Genomic DNA, 24858 nt, shown 5'->3' with positions numbered 1-24858 from the left:
ATAAATTAATACAATTAATTATATACATACATACCCAATCAGACACAATAAAAAAATATTTAATTTTTTTTTATCTTAACCGATGTTAAAATAGAAAAATAATATATTTCATAACAAATAAGAAACTATTAAAAAATTAAATATAAGAAAAATATAATATGAATTGAATTGAAATACATGCCAACTCCTCGTTGATGTATTAGAATAGCAACTATCAACTTGTTTGAACGTTATTTAAAAATAAGTCCATTGAAACGGTAGTTAATTAAAACGGTAGTTAAAATAAATAAATATGTAATAATATAACAAAAACTAAATAAACTAAATAAACATATAATAATATAATTACACCAGAACTACATCAGATTCCCCATCAAAATCCGCAGGAAAACATGATGTAAACCATTCGCTGAAAAATGGTCCCACCTGGGCGAAAATTAACCACCTCCGTTTGTCGCCCGCACCAACCCATCGTCATCCCTCAGCACGAGTGGGCCACGTGCGTTTCTCATTCGGAAAACACCCGGTTCGAAACACCCTGTCCGTAGCATTTTCATCTGTTGCACTGCATTGCCGCCCCGAGGCAACACACGACCATAAAGCACCCGTTTTGTTTACATCAACTCGCCCCAAAGCGAGTGGTGAGTGCGGGAAAATTGTGCGCATGTCCGGGCGCGCGCCCGATCTCCCATGGTCTCTCGGATATATTTTCAGATTCCGGAGCAAAACCGCCACGGACACCGACTCAATGTGTGCTTGGCGTTTGACACGAACGGACGGGAACAGTTCTCCGTCGTCTCGCTGCTGCTGCTGCTGGAAGCTATAGTGTGTGCATGCGTGCGCGTGTGTGTGCGGAAAAGCTGCTCCCCAAAAAGGGTGCTCGTGCTGGTTGAATGTCGGGGGGCCAGACCCCGTGAATTCGTCGTCGTTTGGCGTGACGATTTGTGGGGTGGATTAATTACGGTGCAGTTGAAAATTGATCCCCAATCGCAATCGCGCTGGTGCAAATTTCCACCTACCCAACGCGCACTGGCCATACCCCATCAAAGTTTTTGTACCGAGTTTTCCGCACCACGCCAGAAGGCCATGTTGGTTTTTTCACCAGAGTATTGATTGAGCGAACGGCCAAGTCGAAGTCGAAGTAGAGTGGAGAGAAGAAAAAAGGAAAGAAGAGCGAACGGGAAAACATCATCATCTGGGTGTAATTGAGATGATATCGAATCCGTGAAAGATAGTGAACGGCACAAAAGAAGAAGCGAAAAGAAAATCGGTCGCTCTGTTTAATTTAACCACTCGCGTGTGTGAGCGTGTGAGTGTGTGTGTTAGTAGTGGCGGTCGTTTGTTGTGTGTCGCTTGGATGCGCTAGTGTGAGTGCGAGTGCGTTAGTGTGCGGGTTGTGTATATTGGTGTATCGGTGGTGATTAGTTGTGTGGTGAGAATAAATAGCCATCACCGCAATTCGTTCGCAGTGTGTTTTCGCCTCCTTGTTGTACATGGTGGATACGCACCAGCCTTAGTGGGCCCGCTCCCCCGCTCATGCACGACGCACGTTCACATCGCGCCGTACGCCATGAGGAACGCCACAAAGGATACGGCCGCACCGCAGCAAACCGTGTTCACCGATAAGGTCAACTATGGCGGTGTGATTGACTCGTTAAATCTGAAAAATGAACGAAACGGTCCACCACCGACGGCGGTCCAGCATCGGAACAGCCTACAGCAGCCGAAGCGACCTTCGGTAGCGAAGCACAGCAGTGCGGGCGGTGGTGGAGCCGCACGGGTATCCTCGTCCAGCGATGCGACCGACACGTCCGGGAGCAGCTGCAGCGATGGCGACACGTCGTCCTCGTCGTACGATGAGCCGAACCTGCCGTATCCGGGCTTCACCGAGTTCTCGCTCAAGTACCTTGCTCAGGAAACGAAGCCACGCATCTGGTGCCTGCAGCTCATCACTAATCCATATCCTTTTCAACATATGCAGATATTCTCGTTCTTTTCGTTTTACGCTTAAATATTAAATGCCACTTGCGAAAGCGGGTAGTATTTCCTTAACTTCCAAGCCCGTTTTGCCTTCCGACGCTGCACGTGGTTCGAGCGAATCTCGATGATAGTCATTCTGCTTAACTGCGTCACGCTGGGCATGTATCAGCCGTGCGTGGATGATGCCTGCGTTACAAACCGCTGCAAGATATTGCAGGTATGTCTGGCGAAAGGAATTTCCCGCTCCATCATCCCGGCTACTCACGCCCTTTTTCGTTTTCTGGCTTCCACACCCACACACAGATCTTCGATGACATCATCTTTGCCTTCTTTTCGCTCGAAATGACCATCAAGATTGTGGCGATGGGGGCCTGGGGCAAGGGTACGTATCTGGCCGACTCGTGGAACCGGCTCGACTTCTTCATCGTGCTCGCCGGTGCGCTCGAGTACTGTCTGCAGGTGGAAAACCTCAACCTAACCGCGATCCGTACCATCCGCGTACTGAGACCACTGCGTGCGATCAATCGCATACCGAGTAAGTGCTTTTGCAGTACCGTCCGCTAGTTCCACTACAAGATCAATTTGCCAATTCCTCGCTTCCTTCCACCTTCCCACCACTACAAAGGCATGCGAATACTGGTGATGCTTCTGCTGGACACGCTGCCCATGCTCGGTAACGTTCTGCTGCTGTGTTTCTTCGTGTTCTTCATCTTTGGCATCGTTGGTGTGCAGCTGTGGGAAGGTATCCTGCGCCAACGGTGCGTCATAAAGTTACCGGACAACGTATCACCGCCGTCCTATCTGTAAGTAACCGTCATCCGGATCACCCAGTCGCATTCCTCTTTCCCGGTTTGACTTGGGTTTACTATTTTTCCACTTTCTACCTTATTCGATAGCGACTTCTGTAGTTAGCGAACTTTTCTTACCAACAAAAAACGTTACATTTAAAAAAGAAACCATACCCCATAGCGTTATTAAAGATCGTGATCCTGCCCCGTCTTCCTTTACCTTCCTGAACCTCCTTCTCTTTCTTCTAGAAGACGGAAACCCCCCGTTGTGTCGGTGAACTCTATCACTGTTCGCGTCCTCAACTGTACAGTTTCAGTATTTATTTCCATTCGTTCTTCGTTTCTTTCTGTCCGATTCGATCTGTATATTGTATTATATTCTTCACCCGTACACGTGCCCGCGCCTTAAGCTTGAGCCTCCAGAAGCCAAACAGTAGTGCGGTTCGAAACCGTTAAAACAGTCAAATGCTAGCTCGCGTTTCGGTGACCCGACCGTATCGTCCCCACCCGAAAAAAAAACGAGCTGGAAATGAATTATTAATTCCGACATCCGACAATAATGTCCCATACCGTCCGGATGCATAGAGTTATTGCGGATAAACCCCTTTCCCAACTGCGTACTCATATGATCGTTTTCTGTATATAAACTTTTGTACATTTTCTTTTTCTGTTTTAGCACGTCGTCCCCGCGTAACATTTACTACCGAATTGTTAACCAGAAAAAAATCAAAACAGAGTAATTTGGTCTCGATATACTTCGTATTTGCTGGCGTTTCTTTTGTTCTACCCACCGCAAACAAAAACTAACCCCTAAACGCATTGAATGAAAGGCCTGTTAGAGTACTTGCCGCGTGAAGATACTGACATTACTATCAATCACTAGAGCACTCGGCTTGACGTTGGCTCACCGTACTAACTCGAACTGTTCCGCAATTGGAGGCTGACACTTAAGAGAAGGTCCATTCTGTCACGCGCTGTAATAAAGGCGGAAAAAGGGAAAAACACACACACTCCTTCTCCAAGCATTATAAACTCTTTGCTCTACTCACTTTGCTTACGTTTCTGTGTTTCACGGCGCTCGGTCACCCAACTCCCATTTTCCCCGTTTTCCGATCCATCAATACCCCACCCGCTCTCTCACTATCTCTCTTAAAACGACGTTCGTCATTTACGTTTTCATGGTAATACGAAAATACCTATTTTTATGTTTGTTTTTCATTGTTGCAAAAAAGAATGTTTTATGTTACTTTTCATTTCAAATATAACGACACAGCTCAACAACATTTACTCAAAAATAAAAATACTCCTCACCAAACAGACCGGCCTCACTGCGGCCACGCTAAACAGGACGCTATAGTTCCCATTTCCACCGCTACACCCACCCACCCCTTGTACCTACCGTTCAGTAATTGTAATCCAAAACTAACAAACTTCATTACAGGCCCCTTCCAGATGAGTACAGAGTTCGCGTACGCTTGAATTCGTAAGAAATTCCCACTTTTTGACCAATTCAGATGCCTCTTCAATTATCCATCTGTGATCTCATCATCTTTTCAATTTTTTTGGTTTCCGTGGTTTTTTTGTTGTTGTTTTTCTTTTCAGTTTACTCCTAGATACATCTTTCGCTATCCACACGTTGTGCTACACTTGTGTTTTATGGTCATTTTTCGAGGTCTGTTCCACTGGAACGTGTACGTTGACATTTCCCAAGACACTCAAATATTATTGAATTTCCACTTGTTTCCACTTGCCCAGTGGCGTTGACTATTGATTTTTTTTGAGCATAAATTGTATATTATATAAACCTCATAATGATAACGCTTGTCAGGTCTGTTCTAACTTATAATTCCTGTCAATTTGGTTCGATTGATAACGGCACCTCAATCATTTGAAACCTAATTATAAGTTCAATGAGTTGTGCTGCGCCTGAATGTATGCAATGAGCAGTTATTGAACCACATTGCATAGTTCGCGGGGCATAGTTCGAATAGTGTTTGCGACACACCCCAAGCTCTCATCGGTTGACTGGAGTGAACAAGGCCCCCAGGGGTGTGATCGTGAAGAATTATTCATAACTTTTCATTTATTTCGTTAGTTGGGACTGTAGCCATTGCAGGCTATTAATTCGATTAAATAGTCATGGTTAAGCCACGTGATAAATAATCAAAAAAGAAAGATGAATTTCTAACTAAAGGTTATTAAAGTTGAAGACAGTGTCTCACTCTCTCTCTCCCTCTTAAAGTTCTTGTTACAATGCCACCATACACGCTCTTGTTGGACAGACCCGTATGTTTTCGTTTTGTGTTCTCAAGAAGGACCTCCGTCCCACAATTCCAACCATTCGTTTGGTTGGGAAAAAAATTCATTGGCGGAATAAGCTAACGATCCTGCTGCTGCTTCCAGCCGGTCGATGTCGTGGATGGTTCTAGCTAGTAGAACTGTTTACCTTCTCTGTTATTTGTTCCATTCAAGTTCACGATATTATTTGATTTGGTCGGTTTCTGTTTCATTGTTTTACGCAAAAAAAAAAAACGATAATCAAACCTTACTCTACTACTTCAAACTGGTGCATCCTTCTGTAGCACACTATCTCTCGATAGAGACAACTTCTCACTAGCCGGGTAGCTAGTTTACCTTCCTCGTGTATCCTTCTATCGAACGCGGTGTGGAAAAGCGTCACAGAAGATATGCTCTCTGTTCAATTCCGTCTGTTCAGTTAACAACCCAACATCCTTTTTGCCTCGTTCTGTCCGGCCTATGGGCGAGCATTTGCCCTTACCCATCCCACCGTTCCACATTCAACTCAACTCAGCCCAACTCACATTGGTCAACAAAGCCTGAATAGTCTGAAAATTAAATACATGATATGATCACCAGAACAAGATACCACTCGCTCTCGCTACCACTTACGTACTTTCACGTACCCATCAGAATGCTCACTCAAAACACAAGTCCACAAAAAATAAACATGTTCACCAGAAAACAGAATTTGTATCTATGCATTTTAATACACCCCATATTAACTCCTTTTCCGCATAGTTGTACAAGCTTATTGCATCCATTTTGTAAAAATAGGTATTTTCGGTACACAATAACAATTGCATCGAACGGTTGCTGATGTGTGGAGTCCGGTTGCATACTCCAAGCCTCGCCCTATGCTCTGTTGCGTGCTCAATTCTTCGCAAATTCCGGTTTGCGAACGTTACTGCAAGGAATCGTTAGCCGTGTCACGCGGACGTTGAACGATTACCACTGCCTTGCTCTGCCAAACTCAGGCTTTGTTGCTGTGCTGTAACCGTGTATGATTTTTGTTTTGTTTTTGGTTCATATAAAAAGCGATCTACATCTTTACCCCTACCGTTTATGCCATTTGCGCAATTGAAAACAAACGAAAACAATGAAGTCTCTGTGACAATTTTTACCACCAAAACGTTGTACTTTCCTGTGCTGTTTTCACCAAAACCTTTCAGTTTACGTTTCGATGTCCTTAGAGTAGCGTGTGCGTGTGTGTGTTTAAGTGTATGTGTGTGAAATTAGTATCCACTCTGAAATGGAACAGCGCCAGCTATTCATTCTCGAACTTCTAAGTAGTCCACTGAAATGATGAACCGGCTACGAAAACGCTGCTACTAAGTGGAAACTCTGTGTCGACTTGTCCCCATACTTGATGTGTGCGCTTGGCTGTCTTATAATGTGCGTGTGTGTGTGTTTAGTTTCTATTAGACTAGACCCCAATTCCTCCTCTTACCTGTTGTTTTGAGAAAATACCACCAAGGATATGTAGAGCTCAATAGTTCGACTCTTCCCCACCTGATGATGTTGGTGTATAGTAGCTGTACGTGTGTTTCATTCGTTTTTCCTTCATAATTGTATCTGTGTGCGTGTGTTTGTGTGAGGACTCAGCTGGCCAAACTAGAAATAGATAGATACCATCCATAGATAGAATCTAATCATAATGTAAATGTTTTATCTTTTCGGTTTTTGTTTTCCTTTTATTCTGTCACACTGATCATTATTCTTGCGATTAATACTCTTCTTCCTTTTTTCCTGCGTCTGTATGTGTGCGTGCGTGTGTGTGTATCTATGTGTGCCGTCGCCATTGTCGCCGCTGCTACCGATGTGCCTAAAACACTGCGAACTGTTAGTGTGTCCTTTTACTACGAGTTCTCCAAGGAGCAGGACTACATCTGCTCCAAGCCAGAAGACTCCGGAATGCATCTGTGCCAGAATCTGCCCCCCTATCGAATAGGACCGCTTGTGTGCAATGGTAATGGAAATTCGTTTGCTGAGTACCTTAGTCAACTGATTGTATTCATCCACATCTTCCACATCCATCCTCACAGACACTGCACTTCCCTATTCGGAGAACGACCCAACAGCGACGGCCTGTGTGAATTGGAATCAGTACTACACGAACTGCACGCAGCTGGGTAACAATCCGTTTCAGGGGACGATATCGTTCGACAACATTGGACTCGCATGGGTTGCAATATTTCTCGTAAGTTGTTAGCTCAACTACTACACGTCCAGGAATTCTTTAACAAATGAAACGAAATCTTCCTCTTCCAGGTTATATCTCTCGAAGGTTGGACCGATATAATGTACTACGTGCAAGACGCACACAGCTTTTGGGATTGGATCTACTTTGTGTTACTAATTGTGGTAAGCGTTCGTTTACATCCGCAAAGTCCTCAAGAGGCCGCGAGTGTCAGAAATTATTGTTGGATCTCCTTGCCCAACAGATTGGCTCCTTCTTCATGATCAACCTCTGCCTAGTCGTCATCGCTACGCAGTTTTCCGAGACGAAGAAACGGGAAATGGAACGAATGAGACAGGAACGGGCACGGTTTACGTCCTCGTCCACACTCGCATCTAGCACAAACAACTCGGAACCGACGACCTGTTACGCGGAGATCGTGAAGTACATCGGCCATCTTTACCGCCGGCTCAAGCGACGCATCATTAAGAAGTTACGATTGTATAAGTATGAATGAGCTGTTTTATGACTAACTACGCACCCTAGCGAATGAGAGATCGTCTTCGACGACAGGATGTATCTCTCCTATACCTCTTTAGTTTTACACATCCACACACTTACGAAACAATTTGCAAACTAACTGTCAGACTTCTTGCTTCTTGTCTGTCCACCAAGTAGGAGACTCAACTCAGAACCCTCTCACCTCCAAAGCTGCTCTTGCATGCCAACTAGTGGCCACCTCCGGCCTACTTTATGATCGGTGCACACCAAGCACGACTGACGCCCGAAAACACATCTGCTCCAACCTTTACTGCACAAATCGAATGTCTTTCTTCATCTCGTCCCCTCACAGATATCACATGCAAAAGCGCAAGGAAGGTCTCATACCATGCACGCCGGAAACGATCACACTGTCACCGAACAAAATCAAAGCCCATCACCCGAAATGCCCGCGAATGGGCGCCCTCTTGCAGCACGCTTCGATCACCAACCTGCAGCAGCAAAAGAACAAGCACGATCTGCAGTCCAACCTGTCCATCAATCGCACGGGTGTAGCGCTTAACCACCCGGATACGGGCAGCGTCCCAGCGGACAATCAGGTTTCATCGCCCGAGGTTTCGGAAATTGTATCGTTGGAAAATATCAAGAACAATGCACTGAACAATTCCACCAACTATCTAAACGAGGACAGACAAAAAGTACTACTGCTGAAGATCAACAACGAGGATCAATCGAACGGACAAGTAAGCGAGTGAGCTGCGGGAGCTGTGGGATTTACTAATGTACTAATTTCTTTCCGGGCATTCCGGACCTCTTGCAGGATCACCACTGTATGCCAAGCTTGCTAAGCCCTCCGTCAGCAGGTAGACGAAGATCGTCCGTTATGTTTAACGAATATGTAGTGCTTCATACGCCTCCAACCATTACAGAACCACCGCAAGATAAGAATGTGTACTGTTTGGAGAAAATGACCCAAGCGGGTGATGGTAGCATCTGGCAGGTACGTGCGAGGGGGCTTCCAAACGCTATGCGATCAACTAGTTGTACTAAACGAGTTGTACTAAAAACGAGTTGGTGCTCTTGTTTCCCTCCCTTCAGGTTAACCTGCCACACTCGCTACAGACTGTGAGCACCGTGTTTAACGAGTACTCCGATCTGTGCCTAACGGACGCCATGACCTGTCAGGAGCTGTTGGCATTCTCGGTGGCTTTCTCCGCCGCCCTACCGACCGGTCAAACTACGCTCGAATCTTTCTACACCTCATTGAAGCGTGCGAAGGGTACCGAATCGACACGGTTCCTCTCCAACCAGCAGGCAGGGCAAACGAACGCGACTCTGCCCCTGCCCGAGATAGAGCGCTTGAGCAGTAAATCAAGCAATGAACCTTCGCGTACCAGCTTCGACCCGGTATCGACGGGCATTAACAACATCAACATGGAGGAGTTTGCCTGCTGTTACGAGTACTACCAGAACCAGGGCCTCGCCGAGGAGAAGCCTCCGCAGCGCTCCAAGTGTATGCGAGTTCTGATTTCAGTGTGGCGCTGCTTCCGCCGTACCTGTCACGTTACGCGAATTGTCGTGAAGAAGCTGGTCGACCACAAGTACTTCCAACAGGGTATACTGCTCGCGATCCTCATCAACACGCTCTCGATGGGCATCGAGTACCATGATCAACCGGCCGAACTGACGGCAATCGTCGAGACAAGCAATATCGTGTTCTCCGCCATCTTTGCTGTCGAGATGGTCTTGAAGGTGATCGCCGAAGGACCGTTCCGGTACGTCGCCAATGGGTTCAACGTGTTCGATGGCGTGATTGTCATACTCAGGTATTTGCCCTATAGACCTTACGAACGATCCACCCGGTGGCTGGGTTTCAGGGTAGTTACACATTTACGAGATCTATGTTCTGTTCTGTTCACCTAGCGTGGTGGAGCTTGCCCAAGCCTACCTTGGCGAGGGACAGGGCAGCTCCGGACTGAGCGTACTGCGCACGTTCCGGCTGCTGCGCATACTGAAGCTCGTGCGCTTCATGCCCAATCTCCGCCGGCAGCTGTTTGTCATGCTCCGCACCATGGACAATGTGGCTATCTTTTTCAGCCTGCTGATACTCTTCATTTTCATATTCAGGTAGGTGACGCATTCCATTCTTCCCGTAGCAAGTAGTACTCGACCCGTCCCGATTCGCGGGACTTTAGAGCCCCCTCAAACAAAAACGAAAGCTAAGAAGCCTTTAAACAAAACTCGAATATTGCGGAAAAAAGAAAACGCACAGCAAAAAAAAACAACAACCGAGATCTAAACAAATGCTAGGCCTAAAACAGAACGATATCTAGCTGTATTATATTGGTTATTAATCAAGGAAGGATGTCATACGTCGTCGTCTAGTTCGACCGGAAGTTGGTCAATACCCCAGTCCCAGTTGAGCGATCAGGTTCGATAGGGGAGCAAGATGCAGGTCGTAGAACATTAGGGGAGTCTAGCTGTCTGGTTCTCCCAATAATTCCCTCCCCATTCCTGGGGGGGGAATAGAATATGCCTTTCATTCGCTAGTTCTTATGATTTATGATTGTGCCAAATGATCAGCCAGGACTAGGCAGTCGCAAGCAGTTTGTAAAATGCTAACTATGCTCTCTAAAGCACTACCACCGAGTCCATTCACTTCCATGGTCGCCATTTGGAAATGCTGTCTATAAAAGCAGATCATTTTCTAGCCCATTTTCCTCTCATATCATCACTATCTTTCTTACCCCACTGTACAATATTATACAAAGAAGATCGTGTTATCAACGAGCGTGCACACCCATTCTCTTACTCTCTCCATATGTAAGTGTATTGTATCGCATAATACAGCCACAAGACTTGAGCACTTGCAGCCTATATATGCATATACATACCGCGTTTCGCGTCGCCTTTATCACCTAGTGCCAACGCAATATGTGCTGTACAGTGGTTTGCCCTCAGCCCACCATCTAGCTCTTCCCAGACACAAACCCACCCGCTATACCTCCCCCAAGAACCACTCAAGGTGTATGTAAAGCGTGGACTACCAGCTACAAAACCGAAGAACTATGTAACGCTAGAGCCTTTTTTCTTGTTTGCCAACTACTACTGACACACTGTTCACATCCTCATGTCTATCTTCTTCTTATAATATTATTCTTGTCCAAAAACCCTTCCTCCTCGATGCCCACCATTTCCACCTCCCGTGCCACAATCAATTGTACGTCCAAAATCAACCATATCGAATGTGTTTTTTCTCCACTTCCACCCCCAAACAAACAAACAAAAAAACCACCCCAAAACTGCAATATCTGCCTATGATCAAACCAATAATCAACTCAAACTGTCATCATCACTGTGTTTTCCCAAGTATACTTGGAATGAATCTGTTTGGCTGCAAGTTCTGCGAAAAAAACGAGACCGCCGGAGAGGTGGAGTGTGATAGAAAAAATTTTGACAGCCTCCTGTGGGCCCTGGTGACCGTTTTTCAGGTATTTAAACGCAAAAACAACCAAAAATCCCTAAGCCTTCTACTTCTACTTGTATACTTCTTGTTGCTCTCCCCGTCTCCCACGTTTACTTTTTCTAACATTCCCGTAATGATACGTTTTTTTTGTAACTCTAATAATCCATTTTGCTTCGACTGTACAATGCATTGAAACCGTTTTTGTTTTGTTTGGTTGTTTTTTTTTTTGGGAACGAGTATTGTTTTTCTTTTCGCGTTTTTTTGTTTGTTTTTTCCTTTTCTGTTCTGTTACTTGTTTTCATTGTGTTGTTCACTTGGTTTTTCAGCAGCAACCCAAACGATACTAATTAAATAAAAACTACATACATCTATAAATATTCTACAAACATTTATTGTGCACCATGTCTTTTGATTTTCCTTTGATTTGTGTTGCCGCATTGCGTTGTGCCATTGAAATCGGTTTTGTGCTGTATGTTTTTTTTTTGTAATCTGTTATGGCCTCCCATTTTAGTTTCATTAACCACGAACCGCCAACATGATCCTGATCCGGTTATCGATCAAGCTACGGTCGGGTATCCTTTTGTGGGTATCCGAACGTGTGCTTACCGTGAAAATTCTTTCCTTCCTCTAGATTTAATGATCCTCGCTGTAATGTTAGCGAACAGAGTAGATCCTTGTTGATCAGTCATTGTTTTGTGTCAGCTCAATAGCTCCCCCTCCCACCAACAGTTGTCCTTATCCGTTCGCATTCCTAGCCTTAGCAGTTAAAGTGTGCAGCAAGAGTATCCTTTTAACGATGTTTATTAAAAAAAAACCTAACCTTTCCCTGTTGGCATCTCATTTTCAAACCCTTCCCCCATTGCCTTACTCGCGTTCCATAGGATAGTTTTTGGTTTTGTTTGTGTTTTCGATTCATAAAACAATGCCTGCCTTTGCTCTTTGGAAGTTTTAAATAACCTTGGAATGTTCCTCTAAAGGATCACCCAAAACTATCCCCATTTCCCGATTTCCCGTTTTTCGGATCGATAACAAATTTTGGATGCGAATGTTACCGGTATAAACACGCACACACACAAGTCTGAGTATTTGCATCGTATACTTTCTTCTTCTAATGTGCGCAGATTGACGCCAAAGTGTTTTGTATTTTAAAGTTGTTTTGTTTTTGTGGAATTTGTATATTAATATTCACTCAGTGTACAAAACAAAAAAATTAAACACACTTAACTTACAAACAACTCAATGCTGTCTGTAGATAATTAATGCAACAACTACAAACAAAAAACAATACGTAATCGAACATCAACAACAAAATACCATACACTCACTAGTATCCCAACCCCATCCTCGAAAGGTAAGTTTAAGCCGTTTTGAGCTGCAAGTTTCGTTTTTTCAAGCCGAACCCATAAAAAAAAATTATATTCCGCACGAAATTGCCCGAATTTTGCTCGAAATGTTCCATTTTCGTTGTAACCATCAATTGAAATGCCCATCTGGACTCATCTTCTTGTTTATCCTGGATCGGTCGAGTACACGACGACAGCACTGTACTGTAAATGCCTAAACCCTAACCTTCTGTCTGTACATGCGTTAAAAAAACCCGTGTATCATTACACCATCCACACTGTGTATAGTAAGGTGCGAAACATATCCGTAATGTAATGTTTCTTCCGCGCATGTGTTATTGTTGTATCATATAAAAGCAAACGCATAACATACAGCTCTAAATTTTCGCAACTGTAAAACAGCCACGGCGTTTCACCCGGCACCCGGTACACGGTTAGGACAGCTAAAACTCGATCACCATTTTTGCATTCAAACATCCCAAGTGGCCGCTTGTGGCGTTTAAAGCAAACCAAACATCTAACACAACTACCCCAAAACCCCAATACGAAACAACAAGGTACACCATGCACTGTACTCTCGGTGTGCAAGAACGATCGTGTTTCTTCTGCATTTATTCGCTCGTGCATGCCTCGTGTTTGCCCTTTTTACATCTTATTCGCCTATTTTTCATCTCTGTTTTCTTCTTCATGCTCCTTACTTTGATCTTACCGCTCGATACGCATTGCGATCTGATGGTCACAAGCATAGTACACTTAATCACGCATTAGCATCAGGCCAGCGCAGGTCAGCAACAGAACAGAATTTTATCTCTTTCAAAATTCTCCAAACATCCATCCACATTACGCTCTACACGCACCAAACAGACCGAAACGCCCACGGTAGTGGCGATTTGGTCCGATATTGGATCACATGTTGTCTTCCAAACTAACTCCAAAACTTCCGTGAAATATTTCAAGGAAAAGGAGAAACTAATTCCACCCAAAGAAACTACAAATCAAAAACAAGATAGCGAAACGAGGCAGAACAGCTCAGCGTCAGATGAAACACACTCACCTCCCGAAAAAAGGGTGTAAGGCGTACACACTTTCCGACTACTAGACAAAGCAAAAAAAAACAATAAACAACAGTAAGAAACATTCATCTCGCTGAACGTTGACCTTCCAATTAATACACCAATTAATACACCAAATTCAAACCCCGTTCAGATAAACGAATAATACTTAAATACCTCCTCAAAACAGTAAACCAACACCCGGATTCACCATTCAAGTAGCAAAACATCGCCTAATACAGTACATTAAATAACAGTAAACAACCGATAGGTAGTTAGCTAAAACCATAAATTCACAACACCTACTTAGTGCAGATGCTAAGTAATGGGCGGTTTATACTGCAGCTTCCATTGCTTCAGCTTCTGTACACAAATACGCCAGCATATAACTCTCTGCTTGATTGGGCACGGGGGGCTTCCAGTTGTCGCCAGGCAAATGGTCAATATCTTAGGGACATTCACATTCCAAGCGGTTGTATGCTGGCGTAAACGATACATAAAACTTGTGTAGGTTAGAACAAACCAGATAAACTACAATCAAACAGTATAAATAATCAAATTAATACAGAACATAATACAAACCAGATCCCGGTGACCGTGCCTGCGTTAGTCCGTATTGGAGTAAATGAGTAAACACTTTAAGCTCTTCGGATGGGACACCTTTAGGTGCTTTTATTGTATTGTTCTAACAACTAAAGGGCTATAAGCGGCCTCCACGTGTACGTTTACTCCAGTACTGACGCCGGCTTGATCCCGGACCAAAATAGTAGCCACATATGAAACAAAAAAAAAATACTCCCCCCGTAATCAATACTCATAGTCGGTGATAAATGAATGCTTTAGTTATATTGGTTCTTGCATCGTTTTGAAAGCATAATTATATATATATATATATACATACATATATACCACAATTTATAGCATTCTTGGCATGTACCTTTTTGGAGGTAAGTTCTGTAAGTTTGTCGAAGAAAGCGGGAAAGAAAGGGAATGTACTTGTCCAGAAATTGTCTCCAAGCATCCGCAATGTGAATGCGACCGTAAACATTTCAACAATATCCTCTGGGCCACTGTGACCGTGTTTCAAGTAAGTGCCACCATGTTCCACGCACGTTGTTCCATGTTCCGTAAGCGCGCTCCCTTTACTAGCGCGCTCCCTTTTCTCCTGTGTGTGTGTGTGTGGGTGTGAGTGTGTGCGTACATACGCGTGCGTGTGTGTTTTTGTTTTTGTGAATTTAAGTGTGTAAGATTTTGACTTTTCCCGAGAATCATCATGTTAGGGCTTATTTGCCCAGTAACTTATACTATTGTTGTTGTTGTTGTTGTTGATGTGTTTGACATACATTTCGTCTCTTATTCGAGCGTTTAACTCTACTCGTACAAAGTTTGTATATCCTTCCTGTATGTATCTTACACTTCTCTTCTTACATCCTTCTGTACACTTATGTAACTGTTTTGCTGTGTGGTCGTATCGAATGCAGGCTTCATAACCGAAACGAGCAAAACCGGCACTGATGAATGTGATTCCACTGGAAAGTTTTGCTCGGTTCGGTAACTTTCCGTGCTGCGCAACACTCTTTTTGCTTTCTGTTTAGGGATGTGTCCTGTTTTGATTTTGGTGGCAATCCACACTCATTCTACTCTCTGTACCTTACAAGCAAAAACAACACACACAATTCTTACTACGTTATCGCATCATGAACCCACCAGCTATCTCTCCTCAAAAATACCCGTGTTCCTGATCATGCTCACTAGTTCCTGCAATGCGGAAGGAAAGCATGATCCTGGCAAAAAGATTTTACACCTCGTTCGTTATTCTTCGTTTAACCAGCAGTTTTTGTTTTTTGGTTCAATCGTTCGCATCTCATTGTGATTAATATTTGTTCATTATTGTTCCCATTGCCGTACGCTGTATGTTTAGTGTTCCATTTGTACACTGTTCTAGTAGTTGACAGAGACGCGCTTCTTCATCCATGTTGCACCATATTCGTCGAATGAAACTGTAGCTAAGTCCTTCTCAATTTAAGTCCTTCTCTTTGTTACATCCTTCCAGTTCGTTTCATTTCTCTTTTGTAAAGTATCGGTAGTATTGTCGTAGTGTTTGCAGTAAATGTAGCGTTGGTAATATGTGTTGGAATGCAAATTGTATTATAATCAGTACAGCCTCCTATCCTGCCTTATCTCCTGATTTGATTATGCTCTGTAGCCGTGTGCTGTTCGAACAATCTCGATGTAATCTTCCGCTACTGTGAACTCCTATCCTTATTACCGACCTGTCCGTTGTTGTGTCGTGCATTGCGTTGACCAATCGATACTGTGAAACCGTCTCATATCAGCCCCTATCGGCAACCGTCACTCTGTCTCTCCGTTTTCCCCCTATCTAGATTCTCACGCAGGAGGACTGGAATGTGGTGCTGTTCAATGGCATGGAAAAGACAAGCCATTGGGCCGCACTCTACTTCGTAACGCTCATGACTTTCGGAAACTATGTTTTGTTCAATCTGCTGGTCGCTATCCTGGTAGAGGGTTTCAGCTCGGAGGTACGTGCCCATGCATATCCGAAGGACTTTCAATGTACACATTTCTTAACTGTGTTGAATTACCTTCTGGGGATCAATCGTAGCGTAACGAGAGACGTGAGCGGGAGCAGAGAGAGCTCGTGAAGGCTAAACTTAACGCGGAAGCTTTGGCACAGGAGCAAAGCATGGAGGTGTACGATGATCAGCGAAGCTTTTCCGAATCTTCCACCACCGACAGCTACAATGGGTCCCGTGGAAAGTGGTACAGCGTTGAAGAACTCAGCAAGGTATGTCTGCAACTCGGAAGGTGGTATAGGTGCGACTCACCTATACCGTTATCGTTCGTCCTTGATCAACGACTCTCCCATACGCAGGTGCGCAATCTGGATATAAAGTGTAACATTCAAAAGCAACGATTGCTCCAGCCCAACTACGAAGATCCGAAAAACGTGGCTCAGAAAAACAAACGGGAGAAAGATGTCTCCAAACCGGAACCAACTTCGGGCAAAAAGATTAAAGGGGTATATCTTTCACATACGGTATTTTAAACGCTTACCGTGAGACTAACTGCTTTCGGGTGGCTTTACTTTTAGAAAAAGACCGAATCGTTAAAGCTGTACAACATTCAAGTTCAGGATCCGCCGATCATTACTACCACGGCAGCCACGCCGCAAGATTCCCCGAGCGGCACAATGGAGTCCGGAACGAGCTTCAAGGATTGGGACCAGGCGGACTTTGAGAAGTACGAGCGGGAAAATTCTTCCCTACTGAAACCACCCTCCATTCTCGGCTCCCTTAAAACACTGGACGATCGTACGTTCTTCGAGGGTACACCCGTCTTGAACGAACTGCGCAAGAAGCATGACAAGAATCATACCACCTCGTCCGATAGCCGATTGGCCGTACTGGAGAAGCAGCAGAAGAAGCTGGACAAATCTCTCGCCGAGTCAGTTAGTGCACCGAAAGCCGTTGGTAAGGACGAAACTTCTAACGGTGGTCGGCAGGTTTCAACAGAAGAGGGTGTGTTGAACAATGGGAAGATTCTAACACAATCTAAAGGTAATGCCAGTGGGTGTAGAACCGCTCTATCAAGCAATTCAAAACTCACGTGATTGTTGGATGTTTTAGGGTACAGTGGAACAGATCGTCGCACGCTTGATCCACTGTTGGAGAAAAGTAACCGTATCCAGAACGATACGCAAGGTTCCAGAACGCCGAACCGCAGGCGCAGCTCGGTAAGACGATCGTCTTCAGCGAAGGTCGACAGTGGTGCAAGCAGTGTTGCCAGCAATCTCAGCTTAACGTCGCACCCGCGGTGCTACTACAATAACGGCAGCACTAAGTATTACTTCGATCGTAAAAATTCCCTACGGCTGTGCGACATCAGGACACCGAACAATCGGCGCCGTATGTCCTCGTTCGATCAGGCGTACCACAAGCAATCCCCGATGAGCAGCATCAGGAATCTGGAAATTAAACACCTACAGGACGAGTTGGACAAAAGCAAGCTGGACAAATCGTCGAACGCGTTCAAGATCGCGGGAAATAGTACGGATATGACTGGGAATGCGACCCGAAGCGATGGTACACCCAAGAAGAAGGGCAAGGGGCGATTGAAACAGTTCTTCCGCATGGTAACGCCGTACCATTTCGTAGAGGACCACGAAACGTACACGCTTTACCTATTTCCCGAACACAACAGGTAGAGATCGAATGTCGCATTTCGCAACCGCTTGGATTCAGTACGGTGATTACTTTTTGCTTACTTTACAGATTTCGACAGATTTGCACCTGGTTCGTCAACCAGAAATGGTTCGATAACGTCATACTGTTGTTTATCGCACTGAATTGCATCACACTGGCCATGGAACGTCCCAACATTCCACCAAACTGCACCGAACGTTACTTTCTCTCCACTGCCAATTATGTTTTCACTGTCGTTTTTGCAGTAGAAATGTTCATCAAGGTGAGTGTCTAGCGCAACCGCGTATAAACGCCTAAAAGTATGCAATGTATGTATGCATTTGTCATTCTGCACACAGCATTGCATACATTTAGGCTGTATCGCGTGGATGGAGGGTGGATGAACAGTGAACTGGTACTTTCATTCCCTCTTCACTCTTGCAGGTGGTTTCGGCCGGATTGTTCTACGGACCGGATGCATACTTCACATCGGGATGGAACATCATGGACGGTTCGTTGGTGATTATCTCGATCGTGGATCTTCTGATGTCGCTGATAAGCGAATCGAGCCCCAGAATATTTGGAATCCTCAGGGTGTTCAGGCTGCTGCGATCGTTGCGCCCACTGCGAGTGATTAATCGTGCGCCAGGGCTTAAGTTGGTTGTTCAGACACTGCTGTCCTCGTTGCGCCCGATCGGTAACATTGTGCTGATTTGTTGTACATTTTTCATCATCTTCGGTATATTGGGAGTACAGGTCAGTGACGCTATTGGCAGTGCCGGTGAACCGATGTTAGTATATTGATTTGTTTCCATCCTGTATTACAGCTCTTCAAGGGTACGTTTTACTACTGCGAGGGCGAAAACATCAAGGGAGTTAAAAACAAGCAGGACTGTTTGGACATTGAAGGTAATGTCTGGATCAACAGAAAGTACAACTTTGATGATCTGGGCAAAGCGCTCATGTCACTGTTCGTGTTATCCTCGCGCGACGGTTGGGTTAACATCATGTACACTGGACTCGATGCGGTCGGTGTCGATCAGCAGGTACGCAAACAGATCGTCACTCGACTTCATGCTAACAACGTGTAAGCTGTAACCATTGTCCATAAATCACTCTTTCTACATAGCCCATTGTCAACTACAACGAGTGGCGCTTGCTGTACTTTATTGCCTTTATATTGCTCGTTGGATTCTTTGTGCTGAACATGTTCGTTGGAGTGGTCGTCGAGAATTTCCATCGCTGCCGCGAAGAACAGGAAAAGGAGGAAAAGATCCGTCGTGCAGCGAAGCGAGCTCTGCAGATGGAGAAAAAGCGGAAAAGTATGCGCAATGCAATAATATATGACTGTACAGCGCTAGTTGGATCTATCTCTAACACACTTTCTCTTCTGCCTACAGGAATGCATGAGCCACCGTACTACACCAACTATTCGCCGATGCGGCTTTTCGTGCACAATGTGGTCACATCCAAATACTTTGATTTGGCGATTGCTGCCGTCATAGGGCTTAACGTAGTGACAATGGCAATGGAGTATTATATGATGCCTCTGGCACTGGAGTATGCGCTCAAAATTTTCAATTACTTCTTTACCGCCGTCTTCATACTCGAAGCGGCAATGAAGTTACTTGCGCTAGGTGTGAAGATATATATGAAAGATCGCTGGAACCAGCTGGACGTCGCGATCGTGATACTGTCGATCGTGGGTATTGTGTTGGAGGAGCTGGAGACGAACATCATACCGATCAATCCGACCATCATTCGTGTGATGCGCGTCTTGCGGATCGCTCGCGTACTAAAGCTGCTGAAGATGGCCAAGGGTATCCGTGCTCTCCTGGACACCGTAATGCAGGCTTTACCACAGGTATGCTATACAGACTGCCACTACGACGCTCATCAATCACTAACCTGTGTTTATTTGTTCTTGTTGTCCTGCTCCGTTTTCCACTAGGTCGGAAACCTGGGTTTGCTGTTTTTCCTGCTGTTCTTTATCTTTGCCGCGCTCGGTGTGGAGCTGTTCGGGCGGCTCGAATGTTCCGAGGAAGTACCATGTCAAGGTTTGGGAGAGCATGCACACTTTGCCAACTTCGGTATGGCCTTCTTGACGCTGTTCCGTGTGGCCACCGGTGACAACTGGAACGGCATCATGAAGGACACGCTGCGGGACGATTGCGACGACGCGGCAGATTGCGTGAAGAATTGCTGCGTGAGCACGATCATAGCGCCGATCTTCTTCGTCATCTTCGTGCTGATGGCACAGTTCGTATTGGTGAATGTGGTTGTGGCCGTGCTGATGAAGCATCTGGAAGAAAGCCACAAGCAAATGGAAGATGAATTGGATATTGACACGGAGCTGGAACGCGAATTCGAAAGAGAGCAAGAGTTTGAGGAGGAACAAGCGCTTTGCATGCAGCTGAACGATGATAACAAGCAAGTTCACAAACGCCCACTAACCAAAGTTTCTTCCTTGCCTTCGAATTTCACGTACAGTACTCCGATCTTGGAGAAGAAGAGCAATATTCAACGTCGTCAGACCATTCAGTATTTCAACCAGAATCTAGGCCTCTCGGTTTTCAACTCATACACCAATAACAATTCCTATGACGAAACGGCGGAAAACAATATCAACGCCGAGGGCGAAGAAATTCCGGCGACTGGGCGCGACGATGACGGCGAGGAGAAGAAGATGAAGAAGATTGGCGAGGGGCCAGTAGAGGGGGGTAAAGGGTTGGAGGCGTTGAACTCTGCTAAGGAGTACAACTCCAAGAACGTTAACAAGAAGATTTTGATCAACAAGACGAACCTTTTTAGCAAGTCTTGCGATGGTCGGCCCTCGGGCGAAAGCAAACGGAAGGGGTTTAAGGAGGAGTGTCTCAACATTACGATACCGGGTGCCCCGGCTGGGGGCGCTGGTAAAGGAGAACCCACCCGAACAGACGATCCTCGCCGAGGATCGTCCGGTCCGGTGGGTCTCGCTGACGGTACGGAGAGCGATCTGGTTGAATCGCAATGCTCGACAATCACTTCGTCAAGTAGATCGCGGCATCAAGCCGGTAGCAAGCTGGAATCACGTCAATTGAGTTTAGACTACGATCCAACTAGAAACCCAAAGGCGTCCTCGGACGGGCACGATGGAGCACCGCTGGCCACAGATGGTTGTCTGCCCGTGACCACCATGGGCGTAGGCACAGCGTCCTCCACTATCGGGAACAGTGGCAGCAGCAATACAACGACCAGTGGCAGCACTGTTTCGAACAAATCGTTTCTCTCGGTTCCTAAGCTGCAGCCCAAGAGCAGATCCGGCAGCACCAAGCAGCTGTTCAAACAGACTGCCCTGGACGAGGACGGGGAGACGAACGATGAGAGCTCCCTGCTGCTTCCGGTGGCCACCGTCGCCGATAGTGGCAGTCCGGGCAACAACCATTGTCTCGGGGCCGGCGCTCTGCTCAGTATACCGGGCGAGGGCGGTGGGTTCGGTGCGGAATCGGTCAAGAATTCGGAATCTTGTGAAATCATTCGCATCATTTCCGAGCGGCGCAAAATTTAGAAAACCAATACACGAAGCGCAAACAACAAAATTAAATCGAGGCAAATTGTAAAACATTACTGCTCTTTACTCGTTTTGTGCACGCACAACAAGCAATTGATTACATTCGTAGGTTTGTTGAAACGGTAAAACTGTTTATTACATCAAGTATTATAATTAGCTGGTCTTTAGATAGTGATTTTATGCAAACAGTGCCAACTCCAAATCTCGAGCCGAGCGAAGAACGGCGGTAGGGAAAAGCAATTACCGGATGCAACCCGGTGCGTCAACGCAAATGTTTCGGAACTCTTTCACACTCTGGTTTCTCTGGTTTGTGTATTGTTCTCTTAGTTAACTTCGGAAAAGCCGTAACTAAGAGACAGCCAAGCAAACTTACAATCCGCCTGGCGGTTGCCAACCGGCCAGCAGAGGGCTATTACCCAAAACCAGGCTAGGAACAGAAAACAAAAAACATGGATCAAAAAGGACAATCTTAGAGTATCGCCTTTATAGAAGAGAATTTAGAGGGACGCAGAACTGTGAAGTTTTGTATTCATATTGAATTGATGGTGTATTAGGCCTAGCAAAAAAAGGGAAAACTAGCAAATCCTCAAGCGTAACCACAAGTGTACTCTCGTTATTATGGAAAGTAGCACTCTTCGATTTATCTATTACTATTGTTCCAGGTAATAAAGAAATAGTATACGTACATGGTTTGCCGTTTCGAATCGCCCACAATTCCGAAACACTTCGAAAATGCATTCAACACGCAACATGCTCGCAACGTCTATTTTAAATTTGATATCAGACCGCAGTGGGATATTTTTATAGCGATGCCATTTATAGCTCGCACCGAAATTAGACAGCTGTCACATTTTGCTCCTTCCTCGTTGGCTCCGGTTCTACCGGCATCTTGCTCAGAAAGTTTACAGTTTACGGTACAACAACGTGTCTTGTTTGCCACAATGGGAAAACCGAAACACATGACGAACAAACAGAACCCTTTCGCCAAGAAGAAACGCGACAATAAGCAAAAGGTTGAGCCCATTGCGGTGAAGATTGTGGAGTGTACAACATTCCATATTTACTGTTCTGTATCATTTCCTCCCACTCCCTAGGGCGCTGAACCGCCGGCACGTCGAGATAAGCCGTACGAAAGTATCGTTCTGGAGAATGCGTCGTTTGCGGCGTACTACAAGCACCAGCAGATCTGCGGCAGCGATGCCGAATGGGACCAATTTATGGCGCACATGAGAAAAAACCTTCCGGTTACATTCCGCATCACTGGTTCGAAAGCTCAAGCCACACTGCTGCTGAAGCTGATCAAGCAAGATTTCTTCGAAGAGTACTTCGGCGCGGTAAAGGAGCTGCGAAAGGAAGAAACGGATGCGCTCGTTCAGCCTCCGCAGTGTCTCGCGTGGTATCCGCGGGAAATGGCATGGCAGTTGGAGCTGTCACGGAAAGATATACGCCGTTCTGAACCGCTGTTCAAGCTGCACAATTTCCTGATTTCGGAAACAAGTTCCGGTTATATTAGTCGGCAAGAGGCGGTATCGATGATACCTCCACTGGTGCTAGGTGTAGAGTCGCATCACAAAGTGCTGGACATGTGTGCTGCTCCCGGGTCTAAAACGGCACAATTGATCGAGTCGCTGCATGCAAGCGATGGTCAACCCACGGGGTTTGTAATGGCCAACGATGTAGACAATAATCGGTGCTACATGCTGGTACACCAAACAAAGCGCCTTAACTCACCTTGTTTTCTTGTAACGAATGGTGATAGTTCTACCTTTCCGTCGATGCAGTACACCAAGGAGGACGATTCGGTGTGTCCGCTGAAGTTTGATCGGGTTCTGTGTGACGTGCCCTGTTCGGGCGATGGCACGCTGCGAAAGAATGCCGACATCTGGAACAAATGGAACCTTGCACAGGCCTCGAATCTGCATGGTTTGCAGTACCGTATACTGAAGCGTGGCGCTGAATTGCTCGAGGTAGGCGGGAAGCTCGTTTACTCGACTTGCTCATTGAACCCGATCGAAAATGAAGCGGTTCTGCATCATCTCCTGAAGGAAGCGAACGATTCTTTGGAGATTGTCAAGTGTTGCGATGCGCTACCTACACTGAAATATTCGAACGGCCTTACGTACTGGGAACCGGCATCGAAAGATCTAACATTCTACAAATCCTTCGACGAGGTGCCCGAATCACAGCGAACCGTTATCCGTCCCGGTATGTTTCCACCATCGAGCGACGAAGCCGTTGCGAAATATCATCTCGATCGGTGCCTACGAATCTTGCCACACCAACAAAACACAGGGGGATTCTTCGTGGCATTGTTGGAGAAAAAGAAACCACTGCCATGGGAAACAGTGGCTGACGGACAAGTGCTCACCGAAACCGCTCCGATCGTTGAGCCTCCGCAGAAGAAAACGAAATATATTCGAGGATTTAAAGAGGATCCGTTCGTATTTTTCGAAGAAAAAGAAGAGGTCTTCGAATCACTGAACAAATTCTTCCAGCTAAGCAAAGGTAACACTCTTTTACGCTATAATGAAACTACTGCAAAACGATCACCATGCATGCAACGTTCTTTCCAGATTTTGAACCAAGAAACCTTCTTACGCGATGTAAGGTTGGGAAGAAGAAAAACGTGTACTTCTGCTCGAGTATCGTTCGAAACATTGTCCAGCTGAACGAGAAGCGCGTGAAGATAATCAATCTTGGCGTGAAGTCTTTCGTACGCTGCGCTACGCGTAACATCGAGTGTGACTTTCGTCTTGCCAGCGAAGGTCTGGCAAGCGTCAACTCATACGTAGGCAACCAGCGTCGTGTAATGGTACAAAGCAAAGATCTTATAGAGCTGCTCTCCTGTACTGATCCTACTAAACCTCCGGAAATTTCTTCCCTGACTACCGAAACACAATTGAATCTACAGAACGTAGGTAAGTACAAAGCATGTAACAGTGGCCCAGCCTTGTAAGATGATAATCGATCGTCCTTCTCTAGCTTCCGGTAGCTGTGTTTTGGAATGCATGGTGGATAATGTCAAACTGATCACGGTTGGATGGAAAGGGGCCATGAGCCTTAGAGCGTACGTCGATCAGTACGACACAATGCATATGTTGCGATTGCTCGGTGGGGATCTTTCGAAATTCGGTAAGCATTTGCATTATTGTCCCTGCCTGTCATTGTGTGTAACACGTGAAATCTTGTGTTTTTTTTTTTGTGGCAGAAAAAAATAAATTCCAGGATAAACGTGCAGCCGAAGTAGCAGCGGACGATATAGACGAGAACGATCCAGCTGCCGACGACGAGTTGGGTTCGGTACAAGAAACAAACGATGATTAGCCTATATTTGCATGAAAGATGATCACTGATCGTACAGAAAACATTTAACCATTTGTTAATAATAAATATCCAACTTTTTTATCACCACCAAGTTGCTTTGCGCTTCTGTTTCTTCTGGTCGTCCTGTCAAAAAGTTAGATTGTCGATTGAACAGATAATCAGTTCCTAAACTTCT

General features: G+C 45.5%; 2 protein-coding genes across 3 annotated transcripts; both read left to right on the top strand.

Annotated features, from left to right (window-relative positions):
- Positions 1–1570: 1570 nt before the first annotated feature.
- On the top strand, positions 1571–22034 carry LOC128303570 (voltage-dependent T-type calcium channel subunit alpha-1G). Its single transcript, XM_053040563.1, has 25 exons — positions 1571–1959; positions 2086–2197; positions 2284–2515; positions 2606–2783; positions 3445–3504; positions 6914–7035; positions 7112–7266; positions 7338–7430; positions 7511–7752; positions 8099–8489; positions 8567–8746; positions 8845–9572; positions 9670–9873; positions 14529–14694; positions 15992–16147; positions 16231–16413; positions 16501–16647; positions 16720–17185; positions 17255–17828; positions 17900–18092; positions 18254–18565; positions 18637–18855; positions 18939–19131; positions 19210–19673; positions 19761–22034. Exons 1-25 carry the CDS (start codon positions 1571–1573, stop codon positions 21354–21356), a joined length of 7755 nt encoding a protein of 2584 aa, XP_052896523.1. The 3' UTR covers positions 21357–22034.
- Positions 22035–22245: 211 nt separating this feature from the next.
- Positions 22246–24762, top strand: LOC128297160 (tRNA (cytosine(34)-C(5))-methyltransferase). 2 transcript variants are annotated; one of them, XM_053032741.1, is made up of 5 exons: positions 22246–22372; positions 22454–23864; positions 23933–24277; positions 24342–24491; positions 24568–24762. In XM_053032741.1, exons 1-5 carry the CDS (start codon positions 22301–22303, stop codon positions 24681–24683), a joined length of 2094 nt encoding a protein of 697 aa, XP_052888701.1. In that variant the 5' UTR covers positions 22246–22300; the 3' UTR covers positions 24684–24762. The 2 variants fall into 2 exon arrangements, with proteins under 2 accessions (XP_052888701.1, XP_052888702.1); XM_053032742.1 differs by lacking the exon at positions 24568–24762 and having other exon boundaries at positions 23933–24273.
- The last annotated feature ends 96 nt before the right edge of the window (positions 24763–24858 follow it).

The sequence above is a fragment of the Anopheles moucheti genome, chromosome 2 (assembly GCF_943734755.1).
Source record: "Anopheles moucheti chromosome 2, idAnoMoucSN_F20_07, whole genome shotgun sequence".
NCBI lineage: Eukaryota > Metazoa > Arthropoda > Insecta > Diptera > Culicidae > Anopheles > Anopheles moucheti.
This window is presented reverse-complemented; position numbering and strand designations above follow the sequence as displayed.